Genomic DNA, 19744 nt, shown 5'->3' with positions numbered 1-19744 from the left:
CATCGGAGGGGTGTAGATCTGAAAATCGAAAGTACAAGATCGTTTTCGAAGTTAGGTTTGAATGTAGGAAGTGTGTGGTTCTTGTGTACAATTACTTTAGTAAACATCAAGGCTGCGTTTAAACAGGCAGCCCAATTCTGATATTTTTTTCCACTCATATGTATTTTCTCACCAATCACATCTTTTCTAATCAGATTTTTTTCAAATGCGATCCGATTAAAAAAAATCTGAATTGGGCTGCCTGTCTAAACGCAGTCTAAATGTTTTCACAATGTAGGCACAACTTTTCTCAACTTAGTTATATCGAATCTGAAAGTAATCAAAAAAAGGTTAAACAAATCAAAATATAATTTATATTTGAGATTCTTCAAAGTTGCCACCCTTTGCCTTGATGACAGCTTTGCACACTCTTGGCATTCTCTCAACCAGCTTCAGGAGGTAGTCACCTGGAATGCATTTCAATTAATAGGTGTGCCTTGTTAAAAGTAAAATATGTTAGTTATTTCTTTCCTTCTTATTGCATTTGAGCCAATCAGCTGTGTTGTGCCAAGGTAGGGGTGGTATACAGAAGATAGCCCTATTTGGTAAAATACCAAGTCAATAGTATGGCAAGAACAGCTCAAATAATCACAGAGAAACGACAGTTCATCATTACGTTAAGACATGAAGGTCAGTCAATGCAGAACACTTCAAGAACTTTGAAAGTTTCTTTAAGTGCAGTCGCAAAAACCATTAAGCACTATGATGAAACTGGCTTTCATGAGAACCACCACAGGAAAGGAAGACCCAGAGTTACCTCTGCTGCAGAGGATAAGTTCATTAGAGTTGCCAGCCTCAGAAATTGCAGCCCAAATAAATGCTTCACAGAGTTCAAGTAACAGACACAACTCAACATCAACTGCTCAGAGGATACTGTGAATCAGGCCTTCATGGTCAAATTGCTGCAAAGAAACCACTACTAAAGGACACCAATAATAAGAAGAGACTTGCTTGGGCCAAGAAACATGAGCAATGGACATTAGACCGGTGGAAATCTGTCCATTTGAGATTTTTGGTTCCAACCGCCGTGTCTTTGTGAGACGCAGAGTAGGTGAGCGGATGATCTGGTTCGCGTTGATTGGGACTATCATTTGTTTTTCAACAGGACAATGACCCAACACACCTCCAGGCTGTGTAAGAGCTATTTGACCAAGAAGTAGTGCTGCATCAGATGACCTGGCCTCCACAATCACCCAACCTCAACCCAACTGAGGTGGTTTAGGATAAGTTGGACCGCAGAGCGAAGGAAAAGCAGCCAACAAGTGCTCAGCATGTGTGGGAATTCTTTCAAGACTGTTGGAAAAGCATTCCAGGTTAAACTGGTTGAGAGAATGCCAAGCATGTGCAAAGCTGTCATCAAGGCATAGGGTTGCTACTTTGAAGAATCTCAAATATATTTTGATTTAACACTTTTTTTGTTACTACATGATAACATATGTCATTTCATAGTTTTGATTTCTTCACTATTATTCTACAATGTAGAAAATAGTAAAAATAAAGAAAAACCCTTGAATGAGTAGGTGTGTCCAAACTTTTTACTTGTACTGTACATATTTATACATTTTTTGGTAGGTGGAATTTTCATTGTTGGACATAAAATACTGTAAAAAAAAAAAGTGATTTTCAATTAAGAAATCTGTTCTAAAGTATTTCCACACGTAATAGAGAGACACGATGTGATCATATACAAATGTAAAAAAGGTTTGAAATTATTATGTTTTAGTCAAACATATTTTGGGGGGCTTCTTGCAGTCAATTTGCAGTCTACAAATGATTTGTAGTTATGTTACGCCTCCCGACCATCCTCTCAAGAAAAAATCATCCCGAGGCTGAATCTAGTAGATGATCCCTGTCATATGCCTTGCCACCATGATACAGTTGAAATCGGAAGTTTACATACACGTTAGCCAAATACATTTCAACTCAGTTTTTCACAATTCCTGACATTTAATCCTAGTAAAAATTCCCTGTTTTAGGTCAGTTAGGATCACCACTTTATTTTAAGAATGTGAAATGTCAAAATAATAGTAGTGAGAATGATTTATTTCAGCTTTTATCTATTTAATCACATTCCCATTGGGTCAGAAGTTTACATACACTCAATAGCTATTTGGTAGCATTGCCTTTAAATTGTTTAACTTGGGTCAAATGTTTCAAGCAGCCTTCCACAAGCTTCCCACAATAAGTTGGGTGTATTTTGGCCCATTCCTGATGACAGAGCTGGTGTAACTGAGTCAGGTTTGTAGGCCTCCTTGCTCGCACACGCTATTTCAGTTCTGCCCACAAATTTTGTATAGGATTGAGGTCAGGGCTTTGTGATGGCCACTCCAATACCTTGACTTTGTTGTCCTTAAGCCATTTTGCCACAACTTTGGAAGTATGCTTGGGGTCATTGTCCATTTGGAAGACCAATTTGCAACCAAGCTATAACTTCCTGACTGATATCTGAGATGTTGCTTCAATATATCCACATAATTCTCCTCCCTCATGATGTCATCTATTTTGTGAAGTGCACCAGTCCCTCCCGTATCAAAGCACCCCCACAACATGATGCTGCCACCCCTGTGTTTCACGGTTGGGATGGTGTTCCTCGGCTTGCAAGCCTCCCCCTTTTTCCTCCTAACATAACGATGGTCATTATGGCCAAACAGTTCTATATTTGTTTCATCAGACCAGAGGACATTTCTCCAAAAAGTATAATCTTTGTCCCCATGTGCAGTTGCAAACCGTAGTCTGGCTTTTTTATGGCCGTTTTGGAGCAGTGGCTTCTTCCTTGCCGAGCTGCCTTTCAGCTTTTTTTTGTAAGTATTTCACTGTTAGGCTACATCTGTTGTTTTTGAAGCATGTGACAATTAAATGCTGTTTGATATGTGTGGGCTTGGAGCTATTTAATGTATGGCCACGAGATGGCATGGGAACCTAGCTTAATTGTTATCCAGGTAGAGCTTGTGGAAATGCGTTGTCTCCCATTGAGCTGTAATAACATAGTAATAATGTAATGTATAGCTTACTGCTCTCTTTCGACAGCTGAAAGTAAAATAATAATATTTCTAATCTTACCAAGTGTACATGAGTGGGCATTTGTGTGGGGTATAAATGTAGTCTAAACTAAATGACCTAGATTGTCATATGAGGTTGGCCGTTGCTGGTTTAGGAACCAGCTAATATGCTTGGGCACGCTTAATAACAATAAGTTACACTGTTTTACAAATGTGCTACATTGTTTCAAAGTATACGTCAATCAAAGCATTTGCGAGTTACAATTGGACAGTTGCTTTGTTGGTAACTCAGTAGGCGTTTCCAAGTCCAGCATTCAGAGAGACGAAAGAAGCTGCTGCGTACAGAAAATGGCTGACAGATTTTCTAGGTTCAACGAAGAACGTGATTTCCAGGTAATGTTAATAAAATATTTAGCAACTAAACACAATATAGTGTAAATAATATCAATATAATAATTGTGCACCTTAATAACACATTTTGAAACGAATCAGGAATCTGTAATAGGTTCAAAGGTATGCTAGCTAGGCTAGTTAGCAGCAACTTGATAGTCCAGTGTTCGACGAGTTGCATTGCTGTCGAGCTCGTCTTGGCCAGCGAGCAATGGATTGAACCCACAACTACCAATTCTTTAGCACGTGGTTAGTGGATACAAAATAATATTAGTAATTTTGACAAAGTGAACCGAGTGACCTTGGGGAAATGAGCTAACTACATCGAGCTAGCTAACATTAGTTGGCTGGCTAGCTGTCACATTGTTGGTGCTGACAATGACAACAATGACAATGTACATTTAACAGACGGTCTTATTCAGAGCCATTTCCAGTTAGTGCATTCATCTTAAATTAGCTTGCTAGGTGGGACAAACACATCACAGTCATAGTAACATTCCTCATTGTAGCTATTAGCAAAGTCAGAGCTCGTAAGTAGAAAACATGGGCTCTACTGTACTGTAGCCACCATCCATGGAACTACATACCCCCTACCTGGCTGTGCAACATTCGGGCGAGTTGAGAATAATATGTGTAATGTTAGCGCTAACTACATGTATTGTTTGCAGCTAGTTAGCTACTGTAGCTAGCTACGCCGCTTGTTGGTGAATCCTGCACCCACAATGTATTCGCTTTTGTTAACTACTAGTAGGGTACATATAAGGTCAGCGGATTCCCTTCTCAGTTGCTCGACATTGCTGGGTATGTGTTTTGCTTCTGTTCTACTGATGTCAGATTTACCAGTTATGCCAACTAGTTCACGCATTTCTTGGCATGTTACATCTAATGGGCTACAAATGTAACTGTATTGTTGGCAGCACCACAACACTAACTATTAACCTCACCATATGTAATGAATGTATTCAGATTAATTGGCTTATTGCTTAGCTTGTCTGAAACCCAAGACGGGATGGGGTTGGTGTCCTGTCCAGTTTCTGTCTGTGACTGACGTCACCCTTATAATCTGTTGGTCTTCCAGTGTGTAATTTCGGCCGCCGTTGCTAGTGAATACATAGAGTATTTAGAATAGAAAATGTCAGTGATTATGTTGTGGTCTTCAGCAATGTTCCCTAAAATGTTTTTAAGCTCTGAGCAAATTTCAGGTCTGCTGAGTGGTAACTTGAACTTTGTGAAAATTCTGTGCAACATCCCGTACATGTTTACTGTGAACATTGTTTTGATGGTAGGCCACTCTGGTAGACCTACATTATGATCAAATAGCCATAGTAGCCTACATTGCCACTGTTAAAATTGTAATTTAAAGCAGGTACACCTGCTTTAAATTACAATTTTAACAGTGGCAATGTAGGCTACTATGGCTATTTGATCATAATGTAGGCCGACCAGAGTGGCCTACCATCAAAACAATGGCGAAAATGCATCCCATAACATTTTAACATGGAAATAGCTGTTCTATCATTCAGCCTACAGTAGCAGCCAATGTCTGGGGTTCATTGTAGGCCTTAATTCCATGAGACTTTTGAAAATAGATATACAAGGCTTGACATTAACCTGTTTATCAACTTGTGCTTCAGACAAGGAGGTGACTGAAAATGTTGTTTGATCCAAGAAACCACTTTACAAAATACATTATTATTCCCATACCATTATTACAGATCATTAGACAAGTTATGCTACCCTCTGCCTATTGGCTACTTAGCTTATTCAAGCCTGTCTCAAAATACAATAGTGCCCCTTTAAGACATAAATAAAGCTCTTTACCTGACTCTGGTTTCAAAGATGTCTAGAAATGTACACATTTTGTTCTCTTGTAGGAAGCATTCACTCCCCTATTGCTGACTACAAATGACTGGGCTAATAACTCACTAACTAGCAAAGGATATGAACTAAATGTTCACGTGGCTACATGCAGCTCTAGCTTTGATCTCAAAACAAGCGCATCCAGTCACGACCGCTAATGCTGCAAACACAGTCCAGTTCAAAGTAAATGGCACAGATCCATATGTCAATGGTCTAATTGCATATAGGCCTACTGCAGCTCTGATTGTTTATGCTGCACCGGTCTGTGTAGAGTACGGGCGGAGTAGTGTGTGTTAATGCAATAGAATCCTACTCCGATGCATTCTGCCTACAACAAAATCTCTTGCATAGTTTGTTTTGGTATGTTGAATTGAAAGTGGCTATTGCATTGATTCAAACACATTTGCCACAGTAAAGGGAAATGTTGATAGTGTTAACAGGGAAAACTCTAGAACAGTGGTCACCAACCTTTTCTGAGTCAAGATCACTTTGAGTCAAAATGCAACCTGAGATCTAACATGACTTAAAATTAAACCCTTGCAAAATTAACTGATTAAAAACAGTACTGTAGCAATGAGGCTTGTGCCATAAGCTATAGGCCCAATACATTATCACCACATATTGGCTTTGCTTGAATTTCCCTGCCAGTGCATTGTTCTTGTTGGGGCCATTTAAAAAGAATATATATAAAAAAAATAGAGGTAGGCTACATGATCACATCGGTCGGTAATAGATTACTTGTCAAGCACAGCTGAGTGAGCTTACATTTAAATAATTTGCTTTTTATTTTACTCTGCTGATGGTACCTGCAATCTGGTCAATCTCAGTGGAGGGAGAAAGCAGCAAACTGAGGGTCTGCCTCTCAACATCCCTCCGCTTTCCCTTTCCTCCACTGACCAAAAAGTGACACTGTCTACCAGCTGATAGCGCAACTTGAGTCACACCCCATTGTTTTTGCCTCATGCACAAATTCATGTTGTTACTCTTATGAACTGAGAAAGTGAAATATTCCTTGATATTAAAAAAGATCCAAACCGCTAATAACAACAACGCAAGCCCATAGATACATATTCCAACTCATTCATTACTGCTGCAGTACTTGTTGTAGCGCTGAGTGGAAATAGGAAAAACTTCATTTTATGGCTTAAAAGTGTTAAATACAACATGTTGATAGTGCTGAGTAAGAACTTGAACATGAACTCACTCATGAAAACGGCAGCTCTTTGCTGTATTCATTGATAGTTTCTCTCTAGTCATGGTTTTAAACATTTTGAAATCGTATAGTATCAACTTTGCTGTAGCTTTTTTTTATGCCTGCTACGTCTCTGCAGACATGGTCATCTGAGCCATCCGATTGGCCAGCGTTAGGCCTATAGTGCACTTGATTTGCTCTCTGGGCCCGTCGGGAAGGCAGAGTTTGTACTTTGACACATGAAATGGTTCAAAATGGCAACAGTTCACCTACCCGGTGCGCAGGGCAGCTGTATTGTACAGCCCGAGACAACAAAACAAAAATTAATAGGAACACAAGGCTTTATCGTTGGGTTTTTTTCAGAAATGTTTGGCGATCTACTAGGAATGCCTTGAAAACGCGATCGACCTGTTGGTGACCACTGCTCTAGAAAGTTAAGTTCCATCTCGTGCTTCTCTCTGTGGGCAGATATTTCTGCATGCAGTCCTGGGGGAGCTGCATGCTCTGACTACTGCACGCATGCGCAGCTTAGAGGGAACATTGGTCTTTAGTCATGGTTGTCAAAGTAGCTAAGAGTTTGAGAGATTGGGACAAGTTGTGCTGCATTGTGTGCCACTGTCAAAAATGTGCACGTCCTGTGCCAGTTTCTTATATTTTGGCATCCTACCACTGCAATGATCATGTTACATTGCGTCAAATTGGGATAACCTACATACCTTTCAAACTAATTCCCTTGGGTTAGCGCTGCCCAAAGTTCTGGTAAAAGATCTGCTTGCCTTCATGGCTGTTGTTTTACTTTACCCTACTTTAGTTGGTGTTGGCACTGGTCTGGGCTTACGCTTGTATTTGTGGGCAGCTGGAGCCGTCTACCCACAAGCAGCTTTGGTTGTCTGCTACTCACACTTGTCCTTGACCATAGGAAACGCTCAAACTCTTGTCAAGTGTGTTGCTCTGTCACCACCCTATAGTAAAGTCCACTACTAGGCTATATAAAGCAGGGCCATAGATGTATTCTACCAGTTTATCGTACACTGCGTAGTGTTTTCTGTTCATTGAGTTCTCATTGTTAGAGAGAGAATGTTTCCAAAAGAGTCCTGCCACAGTCAGTAATGCTCGCTAGTTGCTAGGTCCCAATGTAATATAACTCTGCAAATATAAGGTGTCCGTGATACAGAACATGATTAAATGGTGTGCTTTGATATAGCCTACATTGACTTTTTTTATTTACTGTTTCTATGAAACAGTAAATAAAAATGAATTATGTCTTGCCCTTCAGTCCTCCAATGAATGTCTGTGGCATACTTCCATCTCAAATACCTGCGGCCTATTTGGTGAATGAATGAATTTAGCTCAAGATGTTTCTTAAATATTCATGCCAACACTTCTCTTTTGCAGGGTGCGAGAGAAGGTAGAGTTTGGGGGGTTGTCGCCGCAGGTTACACTGCGCAATTGAATGTTGAACGTTTCCCATTAACTCGCCTAAATCTCCCTGCTCTGCTCTCACATGCCCTTGCAAGCAAATCTAACCGTCTGCAAAAATGACACATCAGTCATGCCCCTGTCTCATGCTTGTTATGAAAAGCTGTTTGTGGTTCATACTGATTTTCTTCTTGCGTTCCTGAACCCAGCAGAATTCTGCTCTCCTAATGAGGCTTAGAACACGTTATGCTAACTGCCCTGTTTTATCCCTTTTTGTTCTTTGGGGTGTTTTGATATTTATAAGCCTGTGATCAATTTAGTTTTTATTTAAGCCATGTCTAACTTGACTTTCTCTGGACCAGAAACAGCACTTCAAGAATATTATTTTGTTTTAGTGTGGACAGCCACTGGCCACTCTCATGGTGACTACAGATCTGTGTCTGTGGCTGGGCATCCTGTGCAGCTGCTGTGGGGGGTGGGGTTAGAACTAGGAGAGGCAGCACCAGCACACACGGTCTGTTGTGTGGCCTCAGAGCCCAGTGAAGACTGCTCCAGACCAGCTGTTCCCAGCATGCAGTCTGCCAGCCAGAGGCCCAATCACACACCACGCCTCCTCACACCACGCTACCTCCTGTGAGGAGCAGAAGACAGAGGCGTGAGGTCGGCCCAGCCTCACACAGCCAGAGCCAAACCAATCTGCTGCCGTGATACTGCTCCGTCTCAAACTGTCGCAGTCAGTGTTCACACTCTGCTGCCTTCATTCCCTCTGGAGCATTCTGTATTTCCACAATCTATTGTCTCTCCAAACACTCTGGGTTTCTAAGAATTTGTGAACTTTCTGCTGTCCTGGGTTCCATCATAGTGGGTTTCTCCTAGTTGTGCCCAGACACCCAGTCTGTTATTTTCTCCCACTACCTCAACACTACAACACTCTCCCTTGATGCAGTTGTTGGCTTGATTTCCCAGAAATAATGAGGGGTTTTAATTGTTATTTTATGAATGTAGACCACAGAACAAGCTGTCTATCGTACCTCCAATACTCCCCTACCTGATCAGCTCTGTGGTGGTTGGATGATATGTGATACTGGGCTTATGGGCTTGAATGGTTCTGGGGAATACAGACCCCGGTGGGAAGTGTGGCACTTACCAATCTGCCTTCTCTGGTCGGAGCTCATTCCTCAGATGCTGCTGAGGCCAGCTTTTCCCCCTTTCATTAAAGAATATGAGGGGGAATTGGGGAGGTGGCTTGATGAGCAAGGACAATGAGACTGGGCATTCATGCCCCGAGTGACCCATGTTTGTCATGCAAAATCTGCAGCACTTGGGTTTTTGAGAGGAAAATGAAATGTTTCGTGTTTGATTTACAATGAAGCCGTCTGCACTTTTCAACGGCTTGATGATGTGATCAGGGTGCAGAAACGCCTCATCCAGGATGTGTGTGTCCCAGTGGGGACCTCAGAGCCCATGTATGGCTGCCTTACTGGCTCTTGCTGAGAGTGTTGTCTCTCTGGTGGGGAGCCCTAGGGCAGGCCATATGTTCCAGTGCGTGGAAGATGGGGTCTGCTTCTGCTTTCTTCCTAGGTTTTGGCCTTTCTAGGGAGTTTTTCCTAGCCACCGTGCTTCTACACCTGCATTGCTTGCTGTTTGGGGTTTTAGGCTGGGTTTCTGTACAGCACTTTGAGCTATCAGCTGATGTACGAAGGGCTATATAAATAAATTTGATTTGATTTGATTTGCTTGTGAGTGTGGAAGCACAACTGTTCTTCTGAGTCATGTGGCTAAAAAGTTGCTCCATTGGATTGAAACTAAGAGTGAATTGATGATGTATGTATGTTACGCTACTTAGTAGGGCTGGGAATCGACCTCCCGATATGATATTATTACGATACTTAGCCTAGGTGCCAATACAATATGTATTGTGATTCTATATGTATTGCGATTTCAATTATTATATATATTTTTTATTGGAGTTTTAGTGCAGGTACAGCCAACTAGTGCAAAAACAATATTGCGATATTGTAGATGTATTGTCAAAAATAATATCAAAATATATGTAACTATCTCTAGTCCAGGATACCCACTCGCTCAGTATTCGCCAGGTGTTTCTCTCCTGGTCTACACAAGAGCCTGCTGCCAAGCAACACTGCACTGCACATGGAACATCCAGAGATCCACTGACAGTCGGTCTAACTTCAGCCTGTGTACACAGACATTGTCTCATCCCACCCATCTCATAGAAAGCCCATGATTCAGACTAAATTGTCATTGGGGCTCAGGCATGTTGCATGTTATAACACTATGCAGAGCATACTGCTCAGTATTCAGAGCAGCCACCTAGTCTCTCTTCTTTCATGTCTCTACCACCAGACTCGGTCTGAGCAGCAGACCTCCCTAATGTGGGGTCATCCATTTCAGTGTAGGCAGTGGTTGCGGAAACCCTCAGTTACAGGTTTAGATGGATGTTTATTTGTTTTTAATGCCACAATATTTGTTTTGCTTTAGTGAGTGGTGAAATTAGACCAGAGACGGAGGGGAAATGAGAGAGGACCAGCAGGCAGCAGTGGGAAGATTGTTGCTGGAGCTGCAGCCGGTCACACATTTAGGCATTCTGATCACTTCAGAAAATCAAGAGTTGTGTGTCCCGAATGGTAAATAACCCCCTCCCTTCGCTCTAAGGAACTGCCTCTCCCTAATGTAATTATCCAAAACAAACATGCTGATGCAGCTTGCCCTCCAACTGAAATAATGACCCGTTTTAATATGGGCTCGGACAGCGTTTTGAGGGTTGTTTGTACCTGTTTTAATATGGGCTCGGACAGCGTTTTGAGGGTTGTTTGTACCCGTTTTAATATGGGCTCGGACAGCGTTTTGAGGGTTGTTTGTACCTGTTTTAATATGGGCTCGGACAGCGTTTTGAGGGTTGTTTGTACCCGTTTTAATATGGGCTCGGACAGCGTTTTGAGGGTTGTTTGTACCCGTTTTAATATGGGCTCGGACAGTGTTTTGAGGGTTGTTTGTACCCGTTTTAATATGGGCTCGGACAGCGTTTTGAGGGTTGTTTGTACCCGTTTTAATATGGGCTCGGACAGCGTTTTGAGGGTTGTTTGTACCCGTTTTAATATGGGCTCGGACAGCGTTTTGAGGGTTGTTTGTACCCTTTTTAATATGGGCTCGGACAGCGGTTTGAGGGTTGTTTGTACCCGTTTTTAAATCGGTCAGGCTAGTGTCATCCTTGTATCTCATGTAAAGCTTTACTGTGGTATAAATCATGTTGTCTGGGTAGAAATAAGGGAACAGGTGATCCGTTTGAATTTAATCCTGGATTTGCACTGAAGGTTTAGCTACAATACCGTGATCTATTGTAGTTAGGCTAGTATCTGTGTTCTTCAGTGGATCCCCCAGTTGTAAAGATGAAGCGGTAGTAGACTCAGTAGGTGGGTAGACAGTCACTGCTGCTGGCGGCCGCCTCTACAGACTTCAGAACGCATCAGAAGACATCCCGTAGGTTCTAACCCACTTCGGCTTGATGTTCTGTAATAAAAAGGTAATAGAAATGGCTCCTCCTCTGAGGTTCTGTGTTAAACTCAATAAGCCCCACAGGGCTTTACAGTGCTGCGATTTTACTCAAATATTTGTCATTGTGTTTCTACATCTTTCTGGGTGCGCCAATGTTTTTCAACTTAGGCGCACACATGCTCCTGGTAACAAAAGGTCAGCGTATAGCCCTACCTCAGTCGTCTAAAACCATTTGATAAAGTCAGTACCGCAGCACGACCCAAGCCTCAAATATACTCAGAGCAAAGGGATATGGGGCTCCGGATCTCTGTATTATTGAACACACTGGAACAGTGGCTATCAGTCAGTCTAATTGAACACATTGAAAGAACATTGCCTTGTGTCTTCCAGTCATTCAGTCTCAGAGGAATCGCATCTGCTTTCCAAGGTGACCTTCACGTGCCATTCTGCTGCCTCTGCTTTGAGGGGTAATGTGTCTCGTCTGGGAACAGAGACTGTATAGAACACCCACCGTCTGGAAGGAGTGCACGCTCATTACTCGTCTCGTGATGTCGTCCTCAGGTCAAGGACCCTGTCTCGTACAAATAGGATGCCTCGTTTTTGCATCCTGCTGCCCTGAAAAATACAAATAATTCAATTAATTCTAGCTCTCCAATTTGTTCCCCCTCATTGCAGACAGTGAAGTGAAATGGGTTAGATCTCTGCACTGACCTCATGGCATTTGAAATGTTGTGGTAATCTAGCTACACACACACACTCTAGCCTATTATTCTGTACCACTGTAACCGGCTTAACCACTCAGGGTGAACGTTAGGTTTCCATCTGTCTTGTAAGATATGGTGCTCTTCAACTGTCAAACTTAGGCAGTAAAGAACCTTATCTCAACAGTGTGTGTGCGTGCATTAATATGTGTCTTTGGTAGGCATCTATATGTGTTTTAACATGTCCATTTCATCCCCTTTTGATTGTGTGTGGTTTCTGTGTGGTTTTGAAATGTGTTTTAGCCTCTTGGGAGGTGAAATGGTTTCACTTCCATTAAGGGAACACAGAAACAGGAGTTTCTCTTTTGCAGACTGTTCCATTTTCCTTTGGTTGTTGTTCCCTCTGGCTTTTCACTGCTGTCTCTCTCTCTCGCGCTGTCTCTCTCTCTCGCGCTGTCTCTCTCTCTCGCGCTGTCTCTCTCTCTCTCGCGCTGTCTCTCTCTCTCGCGCTGTCTCTCTCTCTCTCGCGCTCTCTCTCTCTCGCGCTGTCTCTCTCTCTCTCGCGCTGTCTCTCTCTCTCTCGCGCTGTCTCTCTCTCTCTCGCGCTGTCTCTCTCTCTCGCGCTGTCTCTCTCTCTCGCGCTGTCTCTCTCTCTCTCGCTGTCTCTCTCTCTCGCGCTGTCTCTCTCTCTCGCGCTGTCTCTCTCTCTCGCGCTGTCTCTCTCTCTCTCGCGCTGTCTCTCTCTCTCGCGCTGTCTCTCTCTCTCGCGCGCTGTCTCTCTCTCTCGCGCGCTGTCTCTCTCTCTCGCGCGCTGTCTCTCTCTCTCGCGCGCTGTCTCTCTCTCGCCCGCCCAGTTTCTCTTTTGCAGACTGTTCCATTTTCCTTTGGTTGTTGTTCCCTCTGGCTTTTCACTGCTGTCTCTCTCTCTCGCGCTGTCTCTCTCTCTCTCGCGCTGTCTCTCTCTCTCTCGCGCTGTCTCTCTCTCTCTCGCGCTGTCTCTCTCTCTCTCTCTCGCGCTGTCTCTCTCTCTCTCTCGCGCTGTCTCTCTCTCTCTCGCGCTGTCTCTCTCTCTCTCGCGCTGTCTCTCTCTCTCTCGCGCTGTCTCTCTCTCTCTCGCGCTGTCTCTCTCTCTCGCGCTGTCTCTCTCTCTCTCGCGCTGTCTCTCTCTCTCTCGCGCTGTCTCTCTCTCTCTCGCGCTGTCTCTCTCTCTCTCGCGCTGTCTCTCTCTCTCTCGCGCTGTCTCTCTCTCTCGCGCTGTCTCTCTCTCTCTCGCGCTGTCTCTCTCTCTCTCGCGCTGTCTCTCTCTCTCTCGCGCTGTCTCTCTCTCTCTCGCGCTGTCTCTCTCTCTCTCGCGCTGTCTCTCTCTCTCTCGCGCTGTCTCTCTCTCTCTCGCGCTGTCTCTCTCTCTCTCGCGCTGTCTCTCTCTCTCTCGCGCTGTCTCTCTCTCTCTCGCGCTGTCTCTCTCTCTCTCGCGCTGTCTCTCTCTCTCTCGCGCTGTCTCTCTCTCTCTCGCGCTGTCTCTCTCTCTCTCGCGCTGTCTCTCTCTCTCTCGCGCTGTCTCTCTCTCTCTCTCTCGCGCTGTCTCTCTCTCTCTCTCTCGCCCGCCCTGTCTCTCTCTCTCTCTCTCGCCCGCCCTGTCTCTCTCTCTCTCTCTCGCCCGCCCTGTCTCTCTCTCTCTCTCTCGCCCGCCCTGTCTCTCTCTCTCTCTCTCGCCCGCCCTGTCTCTCTCTCTCTCTCGCCCGCCCTGTCTCTCTCTCTCTCTCGCCCGCCCTGTCTCTCTCTCTCTCTCGCCCGCCCTGTCTCTCTCTCTCTCTCGCCCGCCCTGTCTCTCTCTCTCTCTCGCCCGCCCTGTCTCTCTCTCTCTCTCGCCCGCCCTCTCTCTCTCTCTCTCTCGCCCGCCCTGTCTCTCTCTCTCTCTCGCCCGCCCTGTCTCTCTCTCTCTCGCCCGCCCTGTCTCTCTCTCTCTCGCCCGCCCTGTCTCTCTCTCTCTCTCGCCCGCCCTGTCTCTCTCTCTCTCTCGCCCGCCCTGTCTCTCTCTCTCTCTCGCCCGCCCTGTCTGTCTCTTTCTCTCGCCCGCCCTGTCTCTCGCCCGCCCTGTCTCTCGCCCGCCCTGTCTCTCGCCCGCCCTGTCTCTCGCCCGCCCTGTCTCTCGCCCGCCCTGTCTCTCTCTCTCGCCCGCCCTGTCTCTCTCTCTCGCCCGCCCTGTCTCTCTCTCTCTCGCCCGCCCTGTCTCTCTCTCGCCCGCCCTGTCTCTCTCTCTCTCGCCCGCCCTGTCTCTCTCTCTCTCGCCCGCCCTGTCTCTCTCTCTCTCGCCCGCCCTGTCTCTCTCTCTCTCGCCCGCCCTGTCTCTCTCTCTCTCGCCCGTCCTGTCTCTCTCTCTCTCGCCCGCCCTGTCTCTCTCTCTCTCGCCCGCCCTGTCTCTCTCTCTCTCTCTCTCGCCCGCCCTGTCTCTCTCTCTCTCGCCCGCCCTGTCTCTCTCTCTCTCTCGCCCGCCCTGTCTCTCTCTCTCTCGCCCGCCCTGTCTCTCTCTCGCCCTGTCTCTCTCTCTCGCCCTGTCTCTCTCTCTCGCCCTGTCTCTCTCTCTCGCCCTGTCTCTCTCTCTCGCCCTGTCTCGCCCTGTCTCTCTGTCTCTTTGTGTGTTAGCTGTCTGGTGTCCAACCCTCTGTGCCCATGTCTTCTCTCCTAGGGGGGAAATCACTTTGACCAGTATGAAGAGGGCCAGTTGGAGCTGGAGCAGGCGTCCCTGGACAAGCCCATAGAATCGGTAAGGCCGCATCCTTTACCCCTGCACCCTTTAGGACAAGCCCAACTTGAAACTGTGTGTGTGTGTGAGAGAATGGATGATTGGTCCAGAGAGAGAGCCTTGCCCCCTTCCTTCACCCTGTACTGCCTGTGTGATACACGTCCAGTGTTCCCTTGACAACCCATTCTCCCTACCCAATCAGTAGAATCACTGTATACCCCCTCCCTTCCCAAGCCCTCTGCTTCCTGTGCCATTTCCTGTGTGATAGCTCTTAGCTGAATGAACAAGATTATTTTTTCATTATTATATTTGACTTTAATTGTAGATCTTAACTCTGAATGTGCATCTGTCTTTTTTAGCCCGTTTTCAGTCATCCAGGCACTAGTTCACCGGATTGTTAGAGTGGAGTGGACAAGGCACTGTTACCAGTCTATAGTTTAAATACCTTCCAATCACTCTGTTAAAAGGGCAGTGTACAGTAAAATGGTGTTTGTGTATGTCCTCTAGGGAAGCGTGAGGTCCATGAGTTTAGTAGTGGAAGATTGCTAATCCTTGTTTGCCTCCCTTGCCCTCGGTGCTAAATTACACCGTGGCTATTTAGCAATAAAGGCCATTTGTACAAACCTCTCTAGCCCCCTCTACAACACGCACACACACACTCTCCCATAGTTAATTGTGGCTTGCTAGTACCCTAGCCACTGAAACACTATCATGGGATGGACATACTCATGAGGGGTCCTGTTGATGAATAAAATCAAATCTAATACTCTCTGGGCTAACAAGATTAGAAGCGTAGCACACAATTGCATACTCGCATACATGTTCACAACACACACACACACACTGGGGTGGGTGGGTGGGGGGGGGGGGGGGTACAGGGGAATCAGATGTGGTCTGATTGTTCTGCTCTGACCTGATTTGGTAAAGGAAAGGGACTCAGTGCCTTATCCACTCCACATCAAGAGAAGAGAAGAGGTGTAGGCTTGGAGATGGAAGTGTATGTTTAGTATTTGTGTGTGTGGAGTTTGTGTACTCTGTGTTTGTGTGTATATAGGACCGTTATCTCAGAACATTACAGTATTGTACACAACTTGGGGTGTTCGACATTTCTCTCCTGCAGCGAATTGGCCCCTATTAGCTAAGCAGCAATGACCCGGTTTGTATTTGCACGCTCTGCTTTCCTACTCCCATCTTTTAGGGTTTCCTTGTAACGCTTCTCTTACTGTCTCTCTATCACTCTTTCTGTCTTCACATCGCTCTACGTCTTTCTGCTCTCTCTCAATCCATCTCCTCTCTGTTCTTTTCATGCACCTATGTTCAAACAATTCTTTCTCTCTCTCTACGACACAGTGATTCGGTGTACAGTACCCTCTGTCATTCTGTGCTGGCATGGTGCTTGTGCAACTGGGACTGCATTTTTCGCTGACGAGGCACATGGATAATATCGCAGGCAGCTCTTTTCTCTCACTCCCCCTTCCATCTCTCCCTCCCCCTTTCTCTCCGTGTCTCTCTCTCTCTCTGAAGCACCACGGAGAGCAGGCCTGAACTCCACTCTTGTCTCCACAACCTCTATCCCCTCTCCTCCTCTGGGCATAGTGGATGTCCTCTGACTGCAACTATTGATCTGATTCTGAGCATCTCAAGGCACAGCAGAACAGTATCTTAGCCCAGCTGCATTGAGAGTTCATGGCGAGAGTTCCAGCTACATTGATAAATAAAGCTTTACTTACAAGTAGGTACGAGGAGGGTTTTTAGGCTTTTGTTTTTAAACTATATACAGCCAGTCTACATCGAAACGCCACACACCCACACAACTATACCTAGACGTTGAGAGCTAGCCTTAAGCATGTAGCTATAACAGCCAAATTATGCAGCCAGGCACTCTGGTGTAAATAATCCTGTGTCTGTTCTGTTGTGAGGCACATAGACAGCAGCAGTAACAACAGCGGTAACAGCAAGGTCAGTCTGTCCTTCTCCTAGCTCTGTTGTTATCCTGCTGCTCTGAAAGCATTACTAAGCCATGCTAAAAAGGCTTCCTTTATGAAATGTGAGGGATAAACTCCTGTCTGGCCCTGACCATTTCTCCATAGGTCTTCATATGACTCATATATAGACCCTGATGGGATGTCATGGTGGGCGGATTGACCAAACTAAGCTGAGCCACATAGCACCAACCCACTCACTGGCTCAGGAGCCCACTGTGGGTGGGCGGTAGAGAGGAGTGGAGAGGAGAGCAGGAGAGGTGGCCTGCCTACCTGGGTAAAGTGGCTCTGTTGCTCCTGCGCTATTGTCTATGGAGGGGTGCTGAGAGCCGGGCTGTAGCACTACAGCTCCTGACACACGTGGAGAGAGAGAGGACTGTCACTACAACCACAGACGCATGCGCTCACATAATGCGTATTACACACACACACACACACACACCAAACTTTTTTAATTTCAGTGAAATTGCAGTTGATCAGCTTTGAAAGTTCTCAGTTCCACTTAGGTTTGTCTGATTTTCAAAAGGCTGTAACACACTCACCAACATCAGCTAACCCCCCCCCCCCCCCCACACACACACACACACACACACACTCCAGCAGCAGTGTCATGGCTCTGGGATGACGGGGGCAGTGACAGTTGTCAGCGCGTCTCACGTCACGGAGCTGGCTGTGTGTGCAGCTCCCGCACCTCTCTGTGCCCCTCCCCTGCCACTCGTGTGTGTTCTGATCTGTAGGCAGCTAGAGGTCTGTGGTACTTTACTGGGATCCGTTTTCTCTCTGTCTTTCCCCTCTGTTCTCTCGCTCTTTCTCTAACAATGTTTTTTTGCATTGCATGTGTTAACTGGGTATCATTCGGTACTAGCTCTCTCACATTCTGTCCTAATCACAACACCTTTTCACCTCCCCTCTCCCATTTCTCCAATGTCCCCTACCCCTGTTCCCTCCTCCAAATCCCTGGCCCTGAGAGAGAGATCCAGTGGGCAGCCTCAGACACACACAAACACACGTTCACACACACAAGAGCAAACTCAATTTAAAAAACACCTGTGCACAAACTGTGCTGGCCTCGAACTTGAGAGAGAAGATTGATTTCACACCGTGCCATTTCACATGATGCTTTCCGGCCTTTTACCTTTGGCTACTGAGACACTGCACCAAGTCAGGGTCTGCTACATCACAGCACCACTGGCAACAATATTCAGTTAGAATCAAACCTCAGTCAGATTAGAAGGAAATGCACATGCCCAGGGATGTATGACAGGTCAAAGGTCATACAGTACACTCTCATGGTGCAGTACGACTGCAGTAACACACTGACCCCCTGCCCACCCTCAGTATGTTATCACGGGTGCTAACAGCTATTTGGTGTCTCTCTGCTCTGGGTCCAGGTGCTGACATCATCAACATGAGGTGGGTCTGACAGACTGTGACGATGTACCAACTGCTTAAAGGCTATGTTGTTGTTCACATCCATGTATCAACAGAGCTGTAGGTGTCTTTGCAATGATCAACCTTGTATAGGTGTTTTTTCACTGCCACCCACACGCGCAACAACATTGCTCGCTCGCCCACACACACACACACACACACACACACACACAGAGCCTAGAGGAACACACAATGATACGCAGACTACTGTGCTGTTGCTCAGGCACCAGCTGTGTCTTTTCTCTGCTCTGTGCTGTGTTAGTGTTACACTCCCACCACCTCCCAGCCTTCATTTGGGAAAATGAACCCCTGGAAGATTACCAAGGGAAAGGTCATCTGCCGTCAGTCACTCGTCCCCTTTTACAACCCTGACCCCGCCTAGGGCTCCATCTCTATTCAGCACCAGCTCCAACACTGCAGGAGGCAGACTGACGAGGTCAGTTAGATGTTTTTAAGGTCATTGATTGCAATGGATCCAATGATCCTGACCAAGTCTGTCCATCGGTTAAGTCACAACTCCTCAAGGTCAACTGAACAGACCCAAGGTTAGGTAACAACTGCTCTCCAATATGGTGGTTCTAAGAGGGCAGGGCCTTGGTTGGAAGGTGTCTGTTCTATTTGGCCTGAGTCCCTTGAGGCCCATGCAGGGGCTGTTGTTTCCATTTAGTCACACCTATCTGAGCCTCAGCAGGGAGGAATGTGAGCGTGCAAGGCAGACAGACAGAGCGCCAAGGACAGCGGAGCTGGAAATAGAGCTTTACAAGGAAGAGGAGAGCTGCCCCCCTGCTCTGTCCAACAGACCCGGCTCCACAAGGCTCCTGTAAAAACACACATTCCACAGGGGGACACTCACTCATACAGAGATAATCATATTAAATATGACCCAAGTTTTGGTTGATCTTTTTTTGGACATTAATTTCTGGTTAAGTGGATTAGCGTGCTGTCTGTTCTGTGGGTTAAGGCCTAAGACACTGATGGTGCAGTAATCCCTATTAAAAACCTCCCATATAACGCAAGGGGCTTCTGAACCCCAGTGTGAGGCTCACACACAGCCAGCGTCTACTACACACAGAAAATTACACCGTCAGCATCACTAGGTTTGAAGACGCACACAGGTTCCTGGTATGGTGCCCCCTGTATACCTCTTCCTTCCTTTACCCCCATCTATTTGGTTTTTACCCTCCCTCCACCTCCCCCTCCCATGCACTGTGTCAATGACAGCACAATGCACATTACCCTCCCTACCAACACTCGGTGTGGATTTCTCTTGTTTGGATAACATTTTCTTTTTATTTCTCCTATATTAACAGTAATCATTAAATCAGTGAGTTTATTGACATGCCTAGTTACCACATTTCTGTTTTGTGTACAGTGTTTTATAAAAAAATGTTAGGGCAAAATAAAGATTTTAGCTCTTTTAATAAGAAAAAACTAGAAAACAAATTGCAGTTGAAAGCGTTAGTGACTGGCCG

General features: G+C 45.7%; 1 protein-coding gene across 10 annotated transcripts in view; it reads left to right on the top strand.

Annotated features, from left to right (window-relative positions):
- Nucleotides 1-3350: 3350 nt before the first annotated feature.
- The window catches only part of LOC139421201 (G patch domain-containing protein 8-like), a 37000-nt gene continuing 20606 nt past the window's right edge, over nucleotides 3351-19744 (top strand). For 3 of the 10 annotated variants that reach the window (XM_071171848.1, XM_071171856.1, XM_071171854.1), the window contains exon 1: nucleotides 14812-14880. Coding sequence is in view for 1 of the 10 variants with exons in the window: in XM_071171844.1 (XP_071027945.1) it covers nucleotides 3387-3431; nucleotides 14803-14880 (123 nt within the window). In the remaining 9 variants the exon portion in view is untranslated. Of the gene's footprint in view, nucleotides 3432-14802; nucleotides 14881-15979; nucleotides 18255-19744 lie in introns of those variants that run through there. The other 7 variants (XM_071171853.1, XM_071171845.1, XM_071171850.1 and 4 more) reach the window with 6 other exon arrangements.

Source organism: Oncorhynchus clarkii, chromosome 12, assembly GCF_045791955.1.
Source record: "Oncorhynchus clarkii lewisi isolate Uvic-CL-2024 chromosome 12, UVic_Ocla_1.0, whole genome shotgun sequence".
Lineage (NCBI taxonomy): Eukaryota > Metazoa > Chordata > Actinopteri > Salmoniformes > Salmonidae > Oncorhynchus > Oncorhynchus clarkii.
The sequence above is the reverse complement of the archived record's forward strand: the minus strand, read 5'-3'. Positions and strand labels throughout refer to the sequence as shown.